Raw genomic sequence first — 14,479 nt, 5'->3', positions numbered from 1 at the left:
GTAGCATTAAGATACTATATATATGGTATATATGCAAGAACTCTTTTTTAACTTGTTGTACAAGTTACATCACGGAAAGTTGTGATACTCCAGGAATTCCTTCCCATTCCACAAGGATGTCAATCCCAAACGTTAACACGCTCAGGACAATCAGTAGCTTGTTTTGGCTCATCGACAGATTCTGAGGGCAAATATCTACCAAGAAACTGTCCATTTTTTTCTTTTCTATCATTTCAGTAGGAGTCAGTCCTCTAAGAACTTTTTCAAATCTAGCACTAATTCATCATTTAAAAAGAGAAAATAAGAGAGTTTTCTGTTTCTTAGACTTGGAGTCTACCTTCTCTGAGAATCTGGTGCTGATGCCCAAGTCAAAATGTAAAAAGTTTTACGCTCCTCTCAAAATAAGGAGGCCTAAGGAGAGAAAATACGAACCATGCAAGTCTCAGGGTCACAGTACGTCCCTTGGCACATGAAGAATTTCATTTTTGTGCCCCAATTTCCCTCCCCATCTTCCTGCTGGCAGAAAGCAACTTACTCTGCCCATTCCCTGGATTGTGGGGCCTTTTCCCTCACCAGGCAAGAAACCCTGCAGGGCTACCCCAGTTCAGGATGAGGACATTGCGCAGACGAGTATGACATTGTGTTCTTATCTCTTCCATATAGTGTCTCATTGGCTGACCTAAGCAAAAAACAGGGATCAGTGTCTCTCTCCCCCACACACTTTGTCACCACTGCTACTACGATTATATGTACCTCTTAACTGAGAATAAGTTGGAAGAATCGCTGTCACCCATTCTTGCCACTTACCCACAGTCCAGAGCTGAATTCTGCTGCAACAGAGGGAATATCGTAAAACGCATTTTGTAAAACGGCGACATTCAGTATTCCCCAGACACAAATATGTGCACAAATGAAATTTCGAGTATGATTTTTGACATCAAAATTCCTCCTCAGATATCATCCCGATAGCAAATAGGTATATAACATGGCATGTTGTGCTATAAACAAAGTCCAGGTACGTTTGCATCAGCAGGAAGTTAAGTATCCAAAAAACAGATTGTTTGGACAACTAAACACTTTTGTGATTTTGTGATTTTGTGATTTGGTTCAATGGCCTTTTCTTGCCCACCACAATGTTTCAACTTCTTAATAACACTTTTTCTTTATAGACTTGCTGGTGTGATTTTTGTTTTGTTGGGCGGGAGGGTTGAAATAATTAAAAGGAAGGAGTAAATAGAAAAGGGAACTCTAGAAAACTTTAATTGTAATACTCAATTCTACCTCTTCAATAATGTCAGAACAATTTAGTTACACACCACCAGTGTGATTCCCTTTGGAGCTGTATGCACTAAGTAGCTTGTCATTTATTAATATACTTGTTTTTCCCAAGCCAGACAATGCATTTTTGAAGACAAGTAAAACAAAGCTATCTCAGTGTGGATGAACTTTATTAAGATTTGTCTGGCAATAATGTACAATGTCTGTAACTCGTATTGCAGTCCGTCAACACTTCTATAAGCTCTCAATTAATCTAAAACCTTTAATGAATAGGCTTAATTCTTAAAAAATACAATAAGTAAACCAAAAGGGGCTGCACACATATAGAGTATATTTTTATTTTCTTTACCTTCTCCTTCTGTGTAGTGGTGAACTGTTCTAAGATGTTACATACTGAAATTAATTGAGTCAAGCTAAACCAAGTGAGTTTAGATTAGAGATTAGAAGGGAGAGAATGGTAGTTGCCATGTTTCCCTGAATAACCAAAACCATCAAACCAGCCTGCAGAATTAGCAGCATTTCACAAAGAAAAAAATAGTGAACAGTGCATATTTAAGAGGAAAAAAGAAAACCTGCAGATATTTATAGAAGTTCACATCAAGTCACCAAACCAACCACATGATGGCAGTCCAACATTAAAAAAACAAAGGAAAAACCTATGCATTTAATAGAAACTATTTGAAAAAGTAGTTAAATCTATGCATACTACTCAGAATATCCAAGCAATGCTGTAGAGCAGTGAGTTTTAATCTTTTTTGATTTCTATATCTTTAAACATTTTAAGGAGGTAAAGACTTGATATGCAGAGAAATCTGCTGTTTTGTTTATCTTCCAGGAAACTGATGTTAGTACATCCCAGAGTCCACAGAAACAAGACTTGAATACAATTGTTTCATAGTTTTAGAAAATACTCGTTCCATGTATTAGTGTGCTGATTTCCACACTCTTCATTCAGAGTTCAGACTCCAATCCACCTACATTATTTCTGAAACAAAGTACATAGCTGACCTTCCTATAACATAGGTCAACCTGATGTTAGACCCGACTGAGCTCTTAGTTTCTCCCTTAGTGAGCAAAACCAACAACCTGAAAAAAACAGAAGTCCTGGTACATTCCTAATTCCAACATACCAGTTTTCTCACACGCTTTTCTCCTAAGCCCCCTTTTTTAGTTTCCTCCTCACTAACTGCAACCCACTACCTACATACATTCACGTATTTTTTCAATCCAATTCTTTGGCATGCATATGCAACATATCACTAGCTTACGAATGCCCAGAACTTAAAAATATGATCAGTGAGAGATCAAAAGTCATAACTGATGACATCCACAATCTCATTCACTCGTATTGAGTGTTGTTTGCTACAGCTGACTATACGTTTTGCCTTTTACCATTTTTATTTGTGAGGATAATGATTTCAGTGGTATTTCCAAAATAATTTCCTAATGCTTCTCCTAACCAGCACACGGCAGATTGTTCCGGTTGGCACATATGCCCAAAATTGCTCCCTTGTTCTCAGATTCATTAATTTTTATTTGTCTATATTGAACTCCATGTGCTGTATGCCAACCAAATCAAGATGGGTCAAAATGCTTTACATCTTGTGTCTCTCATTACCGTCTTTGCTTTTGTCAGTATAGTGAGTAACTCCAAAGACGTTTTCTCATCTCTGTTCAAATTAGCCGTATCAGAGGTATATGACAGTCAGTAGCTGGCGAGACATTTTAAAAGTGTAAACATTTTTACACAACACAAGGCATTAGCCTAAAACCTCACTGTCACTGCTACACAACAAACCTGCTACTAGACCAAAATGTGGCTATTTGTCATTCTAAGTCAGGTTAGAAATATAGATTCAATTTAACTTGGTATTGTGACTTCACAGGAGTATTAGCTGCTAGCTCACCTATAGATCTATAATCACAGATGTGTGGCTGATAAGCATTCTTCCACTCCACAATGAGAAAGTAAACCTGTTGTGTTTATTTAGAGTGCATTAAACTGCAGCATCTCTTTTGGCTCACAACTCCCAAGGTTGTGACTCAGCTGTTCCTTACATCTGCTTCAGTGTCAATACCTGTTTGCACCCATGAAATCAAAAGGCACTCTCCCTCTAATTAACTTCCCTTCTACAATGCGCAAAGGAGCTTTTCCAGCCTTTTGGTGCCTCTGGGTGGAGCCATCCAACTCCTCCTCCATAGAGCAGTGGCCATGGTCCACTTGTTCTACAGTGCCTTCTCAATTCTCCACTTGTTCACTGAACTCAGGTTTTTGGCTTGCACCCCCAGCAGCCATGACAACATAAGTTTGTTTCCTCAGAACAAGCCCAGTCAGTCTGTCCTCAGTGCTGGGGAAGGTTATGGAGAAGACCATCTTGAGCACCATCATGCAGCATGTACAGGACAACCAGGTGATCAGGACCCATCAGCACGGGTTTACGAAAGGCAGGTCCTGCTTGACTAACCTGATCTCCTTCTATGACAAAGTGACCCGCATAGTGGATGAGGGAAAGGCTGTGAATGTTTCTAGCTAGACTTTAGTAAAGCCTTTGACACCATTTCCCACAGCATCAAAAGGGCTGTCAATCATTGGAACAGGCTGCACAGGGAAGCAGTTGAATCACCATCCCTGGAGGTATTTAAAAGAATCCCTGGAGGTATTTAAAAGACGTTAGATGTGGTGCTTAGGGACATGGTTTAGTGGTGGACTTGGCCGTGTTAGGTTAACGGTTGGACTTGATGATCTTAAAGGTCTTTTCCAACCTAAAGGATTCTATGATTCTATTCTGATTTTCCTCCTGCGCATGGAATGTTTATAATTTGAAGCCTGCTATACCAAGTATTAAACTCAAAAGCACTACAAGAAAATTCACATTTTACTGCACAATTGATTCAAAACGCACAAACACTAAAGAACATGACGGCCTTTATTACCCTATGCACAGAACATGATTTTGTTGTTATGATGCCTTTAATTCTAATTAAATTCTTTCCAGCTGGAGTTATTCTTTGTGCTAAAAATCAAAACCTGTCCATTATAAGCATTTCTTCTGCAAATCCAGAAAGCATTTGTTAATCAATAAAAAAGTTAATCAATACTGAAGGAAATTGATAGCTTGTCAGTAATTATTCAGAAAATGCTTAATTGTGTAAGTATTTGAAAAAGCTTAAAAATCATAAAGTACAACCACACCATCTTCTGATCAATTTGTGGTTATGACACATCAGAAAGCTTACAAACACCCTGACATTGGCTATTTTCATACTTAATTCAGAATGATTGTACATGCAATAGCCTCACTATATGCTCAGTCTGCGTAGTAGTAAGTGTATGATGAAGATAAAGTGGGTGGGCACAATATTACAGCTCAATTCCAACTGTATTCCACATGAAGAATCCCAAGTGGCATATGCAATGCAGTTTCACCTACAAAACTCTTAGATTGAAAAACTTTTTTCAAAGAAAACATCCTTAACCCAGTTCTGTCAGTGGTAATGGTTACCACCCTTCTGAAGAATTTTGTTTAATAAAGTCTATGTTAATCTTGTGCACAATACTGACCACAAAACTTCCATGAAGAATTCCCATTAGAATGGCAATCATATTTCAGGGGGAAAAAGATAATGCCAATTATCTTTCATAAAAATAACCAGTCTAGAATTTGTACTGGGAAAAAATCATTACTTAAATTAGATAAAGCACATACATTTTCCAAATCTGAATCTTTCCAAGTTCATGGGATGTCAGTCTAACACCACTCCTAAATAGTTTAAGAAAATTGTATGGCTACCCTTAATTTTTCATTTCAAACTACTGTATGAATGTAGGCACTGCCAGGTAAGAGAGCCATTGCCAAAACAGTAATAATATTTTAAGTATATATGCAAGCACTACATTTTATCTATGTTAGGTTACCGCTTGCACAAGACACTGTACAACAAATATACAAAGGAAGCTCTCTACTTATACTGGTATGATTCTGAATTCCTGCCATGTCTCGATATACCCAGCCCATGGGCGGCATTAGGAGTCTTTACAGCACCTACTGTCTGCTTCACACGAAGACTTAAAAGGCCACCTTCTCTAAGGTCACTGTCTCCTCGCTAATGCCGCTCCATTCCACCCAACTTTTAACAAAACGCCTGACGCAGCCCATACCGAGCAGAACCCAAAACAGCCGCGCAAGCAGAGGCAGGGCCAAACCCCAAAGGGTGAGCAAGACTAAGGGGAGCTGCTGCTAGCCAACGGTACCGGCCTCACACACGAGTGGCTGACAATGTGGGCTACCGTTTGGGCTCACTTGTTATGCCCATCTATCCACCACCCCAAATACGACACACACAGACACACAGTGAAGCCAGCGGTCAGGCTGTGGCCTCGGTACCACCCGGCCTAGCGCGGCGGGGCAGGGCGGAGCGAAGGGGCACGGCGCTCCTCACTCGCTGCCAGCCGCCGCTACGCCCTCAGCCAACGTCTCCCTAAAGAGCAACGGTCAGCGCGCGGCTGCGGAACAGCACGTCCCCCGAGCGCCAAACCGCCGCGCCTCGCCTCGCCTACCCCCCGCCTACCCCCCGCTTCCGGCGCCCGCGGAAGCACCAGGGTCTGCTGGGGAGGCGGAAAAGAGGCCACCAAGCATGCGCAGCTCCCCGAGGCGCCGGCGAGGCCCCGCCCCCCCGCGCGCCAGCGCTCCGCCTGGCCCCGCCCTCCCGGCCCGGCCCGGCGCCGCCCGGCCCCTCCCCTGCGCAGGGGCAGCGGCTGCCACAGCCGCCTCCGCCGCCCGGAAACGCCTCGCCCGCCCGGCCCCAGGGCCGCCGCCGTCCCGTCATGTCCGAGGCGGGTCAGGAGCTTGTCCACCTGGTGTGGGGCAAGAAGGCCGGGCCCCGCGGGCTGGCCGACACCATCTTCTGCCGCTGGGCGCAAGGTACCTGCGTGCGCCGTGCCCCGGTCCCGCTCCCCGCCCGGCCTTTCCCCCGCCTCGGTGCCTGCCCGGCCTTCTCCCCCGGGGGCTCTTCCCCGGCCCGCCGTCCTCGGCCCACCTGCCCGGACACACCCACAGCTCTCCCTGCCGCCCCCGCGAGGCTCCGCGGCGCCTGTCTGTCCGTGTCCGTGTGTCTGTGAGGGGAGGGACCGCCGCTCCGGGGGGCAGGGGCCCCGCCGCGCATCTGCGGACGGGGACGGCGGCAGCTGTTTGCTTTCGTGTTCCTGTGTCACCGGCAACTCAGCGTGTGGCCCACGGGAAAAATGATGCAGCAGTTTCATTTGTTAAATAATAGTTCTTTGCAGCTTGGTCGTCTTCTGCCACAAATCTTCAAAGGAACTTAAAAGCCTAGGGAAGGAAGTTATTTCTTAAATATATTTCAGCAGCATCTTGTACCGTTATTTTACATAGCTTGTGGAAACGTGAACATAAGTTGCCCCCCCCCCCCCCCCCCGTTTTTTTTTCCAAAGAACATGGGAGTCACAAATAGACTTATCAAAAGTGGGGACAGGCTTGGGACAGAGACCCAGAGATATTTTTTTTAAAAGTGGTTCTTTGGCGATTGAAGCAGGTGCATACCGTTTTTAGGATGTGGCAAGAGATAAAGCAACAGTGACCATGGAACCTGGAGTATTTGTAAGATCTTTTTTTCCATATTTAAGTTATGCAACTTACACATAGTTTCTTCTTGATGGAGACTTTCTGGTATTGTTTCAAAACTGCAGTTGCAAGGTGTAGAACAGAGACTTACCGATAAAAACAATATGCAAGAAATCAGTCTGTGTAGCAGTCTTGGCTGAAAGAAGGGAATAATACCCTTCTTTATAACTTACTGTGGGCTTTGAAGAATTCTGGTAATGGTTATGAAGATCATAATATCCCTCCCCACACCTCTAATTCCTGATAGTGGAATTTATAGATGTATTTTTTTTTAATGCATTCAGGTCTCAGGACAAAGTTGGCTGAAACAAAAGGATGTTCCCAGTTCCTTGTTCTTCTGTTCCCTGTTCCTTGTTCTTTTTTTTTAACATGAGTTTTGTCATCTGCATAGTTTCAGTAGATGCATGTGTGATGTTGATGTGAGAGCTGCACAGCTTCTCCCCTGTCGCATGACAGAGAGTGCATTTACCAGACTCTTACATCTTTTTCCCTAGGTTAATCTGCGTTCAGATAATTCACTGAGAAATATTTGGGGAAAAAAATGCCAAATTCCTTCTTAAGTTCTAGAATTTCAGCAGGTCTGGTAAAGCCATTACTTTTCCTAGTGAATTGATTAATTTTATTGAAATATAATTACTTTCTGAAATCTCTCAAGTTTTGGTAGAGTGTTGCTGTTTCAGTACAAGGTTTTTGCAAAGTCAGAAAAAAGAGTCGGTGTTAAAAAGCTTAATTATTTCTTTAACTGGTAATGTTAGATTACTGAAATTGACATTTTCAAGATAGTTTATATAGAAAATTTTAGCAGTTTCAAAATTCATTGAAGTGTGTGTTGTAATGTTCCAAACGTGTGATCCTGTGAAAGATTGATGGAAAATGCCCCCCCGTGTTCTTGGTGGCTCCTGGAAAGGAGCTCTTATTTCCTATCTGTCTTTAGGGAAAGTCCTGTAACTACACTGTGCAGTATACCTGTTCTCTTTTCTATATCCTCTTTAATATAATCAATTTTGTGTAGTAAAAACACATGACAATAAGTTAGTGTGGTGTTTGGAGGTCTTGTGCTGGGAATCAGAAAAGTCAGTTTCAGTCCCTTATGTTGTGTAGTAGCGTAATACATTTACCCAACTTTCAGTTTCTATTTTGTTAAAAAAGTTCTGCACCATTTACCTACTGCAAAGGAGTCTTGTCAACACTGACTTATTAAGGTTCAAAAAACCTCAAACATAAAAATCAAGCTTTAGTATTTCCAAAGACTTCGAAGTTTAAAAGATAGACCCTTGTTTCACATCATATGTGCAGAAAATATCAAAGAAGTATAAATGATGCTTGTTTAAACAACTGGTTTGGTGTTGAGGTTTTTTTGTGGTTTACTGGTGGGTTTTTTTCAAGAGTAGTGCCAACACTGCTATTTATTTCAGATACTTTCTGAATGTTGTCTGATCCTTTCTCAAACCCTTTGGAAGTTAAGAACTATAATTTACATTTAGAAAGAAAAGTAGAAAGTAGGGACGGTATTGAGGAATGTAAGACTCGAACCAGTCAGTTTCTCAGTAAAGATAGCAGTGTTCCGGGAATCCTTGTCATGCACCAAACTTGTTAACCATCGTATTTGCTTGGTCAAAACTGAAGACAGTCTGATCTGCGGGCAGTTAACAGAGCTGACCTAGCTAACGTGGATATGTTGTTTGAAGTTAGTGACAGTAATTCCCTGTTTGCTGCATTGGCAATTTAAATATATTATTTTGATTTCTGGCTGCAAAGCTGTTGTTGCAGTTGGGGGGGTGTTGGGTTTTTTTATGGAATTTTTTTTCTTTATGATTGCAGCAGAATTTGCAGTTTGAACCTTGTGAATCCCAGAATCCTCAAAGTCGACACAGAGGAATGTAGTGCAAAGGCTCAGCCTACATTTCAGTGTTTCCTGGCATAGATAATGATGACTTGGGAAGGAGTTGGGAGGAGGACTAAACCCTAAAGAAACATGCCCATGTTAGGAGTGATTTTCTTTGTGGATCCAAGAGACAAACTTCATTCATAAAGCCACTCTTCAGATCAGCCCTAAGGCATGCAGCATCAGGTCTACACAACTAGGAATGTCTGGCAGGTTTGAGTGCAGCATCCTTTCAGAATTAACTAAGCTGGTTTCTCACTGGTCTTTGGATAGAAAGATATGGGACAGTCTTTTCAAAATGACTATTAACTTCAAAAGCATAGCGTGAAGGTATTAATACTATAGTTCACATTTGTGTGTATAATGTACCATGTAAAAAGGTCTATTTTATCTGGATCCTCTTCTAGCTTCCAGGTTGAGAGCTGGGTGAGTAGACTGACAATTTTCCTTTTCTTTCTCCCCTGTTCTTTCCAGGTTTCCTTTTTTTACATGCCTGGAACTCTGTTTCTGGTCTAGAACGTTTAAACATCACCAAATTGGCTTTTATTACTTCCTTGGTTGAGGAGCTAGATTCTATAGTATTGTTTTTAAGTCACCGGAGCTGTAATATTGTTAGACCATGATCAAGTCAGGGTTACTAGGAAATAATATTTTTACCAGACAACCAGATACATTTTGACCAAAAGGAATATGCTTGCCATTTTTCACAGTCTTAAATAGAAGTAGCAATTTGAAAAGTGTTCCTCTGAGTTTAATAATGTTTAATTCATTTGGGTGATGGGAGAGAAATAGTTATCAGTATCTATGTAGGTGGTTTTTTCATGTTTTGATGACTATGATTTATAGAATACATGCATTTGTCTGGTTTCCATTTCTTTGAGATCCATATTACTCAGTGTGAACAGTTAATCAGGAAGAAAAGAAAAGCATTTTTCATTTAATATTCACAGTTAGGGTATAGTCAAGTGTGGATTGTGCAAACAGCTGGAGGAAGCGGTTACACCTATTGGCCCATCTCTGCCTACTTGTTGCTGCTTGTCTGCCGTGAGTATCACCTCTTCAAATCTTTTGGTGGAACTGCTTTTGAAGCTTCTGCTTTACTGATACCAGTCATGCTTAGCAAAGTAAACCTTGGTGAATGGTGTTCAAGTCATGATCTGTGGAGTGCTATTAAGGCATCTGTCAAAACTAAGAAGTTAGAAGCCAAACCTGCTGCCAGGAATTTGCACATAGTGTGGAAAAAATATTGAGGTCTTCAAACAAAAAAGTACTGATGACTACCAACTTAGAGCTTCTATTTAAGTAGAAGTTGTTGCTTCAGTTTAAGTAGATACTGCTAACTCTGCAAGTAGGAAGTGGTCTTTCTTGCTAACACAAGCAATACTACTATTAAATGTGAGACAGCAGTAGCTTTTGGAAAGGCAGCAGGGACACGCTGCTAAGAGCTGCCTAATAGTCTTCTAAGGGAAGAATTTCTGTTCTCAATTTTATACTGGTAGACTTTTTTCTTCTTTCCTCCCTTGGAGTGGCATGTTGGTTTTGGGATAGTGATACTGTCTTTACAGACAAAATAACCACATCTTGCTGTTTTAGACAGACTGTCAAATCCCTTTCTATTATATATGAGATTTAAGTGTTCATTTCATGTACTTCCATAATGCAGAGTTGTCTGAAAATAATGAATTCGTTCTGAAGAACACAAAACCTCTTGTGAAGCTTGCTGAATGAAAAGTTAGGCTTTGGGGCAGAAACACAGTTTTTTGAGGGACTGTCTGTGTCATTATGTGTAAGAGCCCTTTCAGCACTGTTAAACTGAAAGGAGAATGGAAGATACCATTCACTGTGAAAAAACGGGGTGTGAACATGTGAGTTAAGTTGTTAAGAAGATTGTGTTTTCTGGCTAGTGGGTGTGGTGGCTAATGTAGTTGGAGTACACATGGAGCAGTAAGAATTTGAAATGCCCTGTAACACAATTGTCTAAATAATTAGTGAACCCTAAAATTCTTTGCTGCTGCATGGGCCCAAAAAGGAATATCTGAAAAGACATTGTCCTTACCTTAAGAAAGTACACGGTGCTAGTGAGTTCATTCCTTACTCTGGATAAGGCTGACAGGCTTAAAGATAATAAAAGGTCTTGAGGAGTGCTCACGTAGAAGGCTCTTACCATAGTACAGATTCAGAAGTTTCAGTCAAAATTCAGAAGTTTCATGGAGCTGGATTTTTGAGATTTTTTTACAAAGGTGTGAAAAAAGACAGACATGTTGGAATCTTACCTTGTTTTCTGGTAGCTTGTTGCCCAATTCAGTGATAGCCTACCAGGTAACTTGGATACTTTACTCAGACCTTTCCAGGACATCCTGGCTCTTTATCCACAACCCATTAAGTGAAATTTTGTTGTGGTATTGCTGTAGTAAATGCTCCTTTCTTTTTGTGTGTGGGGAAAAGTTGTTCTGTTTGTTGGGTTTTTTTACCCACAGAAAATTTCAAAAGTTTCATTTTGCTATAAAAATACAATTTGAAAACATTGAAGCCATATCCAAAATGTGTCTATCATTCTACACTTAGCTCTAGAGAAAGGATGAAACATTAAGTGGTGTTGTAAACCTTGTACTTGGGTAATAATGGATTATTCTAGTGTTTCTGTCAGGCAGTTCTTGTATCCCGAAAGAGAAAAAGAAATACAGTTCCATGGCAAGAGGCTGGCTCAGCAAAGAACAAGACAAAAAAGTGAATAGCGCAGCATCTTTGTAGCTAAATTTGATCAGAGAGAGAGCAAGTTGGGTTTTTTTCTAATGGGGTTAATGTTGCATGCTCTTTAGCAGCTCCCCTTGTTTCTTTAATTCAGCTAGAATTGGTTCTTGGACAGAGTGAAAACACTGAAAGTATACAGCATCCTTTATAAAATCATAGAATCACAGAATTGTTTAGGTTGGAAAAGACCTTTAAGATCAAAGTGACAGTGTTGACAATGTCTAGTGTCTTGGATGTTAAAAAAATACATTTTTTAGAAATAGGCAAATAATAAAAAGATGCAGGAAAACAGTGGGGTGGTCATAATAGAGGAATTAATGGGTTTTGTAGTGCTTTGGACCATAATGTGGTGTATTAGATGAAAGATAAGACTAGGTAACTAAGTCATACCTTCATTTTGGCAAACTGGAAAAGAGCTAAGAATTAGGTGTAAGAAAAGAAACATGGGCCTTGGTAAATGCTAAGTTTAGGGGAAATAAGGATAATAAAACTTTGTTTTGTGTGATTAGTAGTGGACAAAGGATATAGACAGATTTGGGAATATCATAGTCACCATAACTCAAAATATTGGGCAATACACTGATTAGCAACAGGAATCTAGATCTACTCTTCCCCACCTCCTCCCATGACAGAAAGGTTAAAGCAGTAGAGCAGTAGTGATGTTGAAAAAATGGGTTCAATGGAACATTTAATAGGGTTATAAATGACAAGGAAGATGAATGATAATTGTACTATTTTATGTTGCTTATAGGTAAATGATGATAATTATACTCATGGATAGAAGGCACGCAGATTAATTAAAAAGAAAAAGATTTCTTTGGCTACATCACATCTATTTTGCTCTTGAAATTTTATTGAGTGAAAAGAGCTGTGTGATAGATATGACTGCTTAAGAGTGAGAGTAAGTAGAAATTAGTCTGGATCAAAGCTGCTAGTCTTAGTTGGTAGCTTAAAGGGTGGCCAGGCCATTCCTACGAATCGTAAGAGAGTGGGATTGATGAGTGCTTATAGAGATTACCCAAAACATGATTATTGTGGAGGGCAAAAAAAGGCAAGTAGATGCGATTGCAGGCTGAAGTAGAATTGAACCCAGCTGGACTTCTGACTGCTGGTTTCTGAAATTTCACCTGAGCTGACTTCAAATTTTGTAGAAGTTTTAAAAAAGAGAGCAAGACCAAAATCCCTGAATTTTTTTTTTCTTAACAGCTTTTAAAACCTTCATGTTTATTAAGCATTAAGCAGCATGTACGTAAAAAGAAATGAAGTCGTTTTTTAAATATTACATGTTTTTTTCCTGTGGTTGTATTCTGTCAAATTCTGTGTAGTATCAATTTCGCATTGTCTATCTCAAATTTGTATTCACTCCAGTGGATCACACTCTGTTTTCTTTATTTTTAGGAAGCAATTTTGAAAAATAGGGTAGGATTAATCTGAGACAGTTCATGCTTTCTGTAAGAAGCCCGAAGAATGTGAAACAAATTCAAGATTTCTTAGAAGTGGTTTAATGGTATCACATCCAAGTATGTTGTTTTTCTGCAGTGGCTAAATCATTAAAACAACTAAAAAAACCCCTATTGTTGCAGTGTGCTTAGATGGCATGCAATAGCGCTTCAAAGTAGAGGAAGACTTACCTTTTAATATGATAAGCCTGCACAAGCTAATTCAGAAAGTTCAAAGAACTGGTGATATTTCTTATTAGGGCGTGTTAACAGGGGAGTGAAATGACACTAGTGCAAACTTTGTTTGAAATATGGATTAATGGCACTTTGTTGCTATGTTAGGTGATGCCAGATCTAAGTATGTAGGTGTGACGTGTATCTGGGTTTTGTTTATAAAATACATCTTTGTAATGCACATCTGCATGTTCAGTTAAAAAACACCCTAGACCCTTGCTGTCAGATAAAGGGGAAACCCTGTTTTTTTAAAGAACTGCGGCTACATTGATCCATTTTAAAAAAAATTCTCCCATTATTGTTGAACAGCTGTCATTTCTGTGATGAAATATGGCCTACAAATTATGCAGCAGTCCTCTTGTGCTGCTTGGGATGATGTACCTGTCATGCAGTAGTGTGGAAGTCTGCAAGTCTGCAGTGGGGGGATGCATTTGCCCAGTTCAAATTGACATCCAGGGGTTAGGGATGCTTCTGATATGGCAGCATGTAGTGTTACAGAATTGGGAAAGGGAGAAACGGTGGGAAAGAAACATTGAATATTCTTTCCACTGAGACTGACGCTGCTGAGAAAGTACGCATGTGTATCGCCATTGCCCCTGCCCCCACTTACTTGCGCTTGCTGGTTAGTTGCTGACTACGGTTGCATGGTTTCTAGATTACATTGAACTACAGTCACTTCAGCATAATCTTATCAGCACTTAATAATGCAAAATACCTTTCACTGTGAGTGAGTTGCCATGTGTCAGCTTCATCAAGGTATATGTATATGCATTTATTTATGAGAAATGCAAGCTAGAAATCACCGTATCTTGAAGACAAGTTTAAGGGTAAGGTGGTAACAAACAATTTTGCAGTCATTGCTCTAGCATTTGCTCTACTATGTGACTGTAAGATAATTCTGAAAAACAAATGCCTTAAAGATGGAGGGGGAAAATAAGTGATCTTGCGTTGTAGTAAATATAGTCTATCTGCTGTGAAAGAACACCATTAAGAGGCTTGCTTGAGTGGTTACAAGTGAATATTTGAGCTACTCAGTGTATTTCAGTCTTAATAGGAAGCAGTGATAGGCCAAAAGTGAGATCAATGGGAGCTGTACTGTGCCCTTCGTAGGGAAAAGAAATATATTATGTGTTCAGAGAAGGTCTGAAGATGATTTTTTTTTACGTATGTGACACAGAATATTCTCACTTGTGAACAAATTTTAATTGATTTATAAGAAATAAACCATAATAAAATAAAAACTATAGTTTAAA

At 40.2% G+C, this 14,479-nt stretch overlaps 1 protein-coding gene and 1 long non-coding RNA gene across 13 annotated transcripts in view; one reads left to right on the top strand and one right to left on the bottom strand.

Moving 5' to 3' along the window:
- The window catches only part of LOC142600590 (uncharacterized), a 77,075-nt gene that overhangs the window by 27,142 nt on the left and 35,454 nt on the right, over positions 1-14,479 (bottom strand). For 2 of the 6 annotated variants that reach the window (XR_012834160.1, XR_012834157.1), the window contains exons 2-3: positions 6,205-6,605; positions 754-830 (exon numbers count right to left, since the gene is read on the bottom strand). This is a non-coding gene — a long non-coding RNA (uncharacterized LOC142600590). Of the gene's footprint in view, positions 1-535; positions 831-6,204; positions 6,606-14,479 lie in introns of all 6 variants that reach the window. The other 4 variants (XR_012834159.1, XR_012834158.1, XR_012834161.1 and 1 more) reach the window with 4 other exon arrangements.
- The window catches only part of MINDY3 (MINDY lysine 48 deubiquitinase 3), a 56,847-nt gene continuing 48,350 nt past the window's right edge, over positions 5,983-14,479 (top strand). Inside the window, exons 1-2 of one of the 7 annotated variants that reach the window (XM_075746276.1) lie at positions 5,983-6,200; positions 9,753-9,846. Coding sequence is in view for 3 of the 7 variants with exons in the window: in XM_075746271.1 (XP_075602386.1) it covers positions 9,166-9,228; positions 9,753-9,846 (157 nt within the window). In the remaining 4 variants the exon portion in view is untranslated. Of the gene's footprint in view, positions 6,201-6,836; positions 6,894-8,529; positions 9,229-9,752; positions 9,847-14,479 lie in introns of those variants that run through there. The other 6 variants (XM_075746272.1, XM_075746271.1, XM_075746273.1 and 3 more) reach the window with 6 other exon arrangements.

Source organism: Balearica regulorum, chromosome 2 (genome assembly GCF_011004875.1).
Source record: "Balearica regulorum gibbericeps isolate bBalReg1 chromosome 2, bBalReg1.pri, whole genome shotgun sequence".
NCBI lineage: Eukaryota > Metazoa > Chordata > Aves > Gruiformes > Gruidae > Balearica > Balearica regulorum.
Note: the sequence above shows the minus strand (reverse complement) of the source record. Positions and strands in the feature narration are given on the sequence as shown.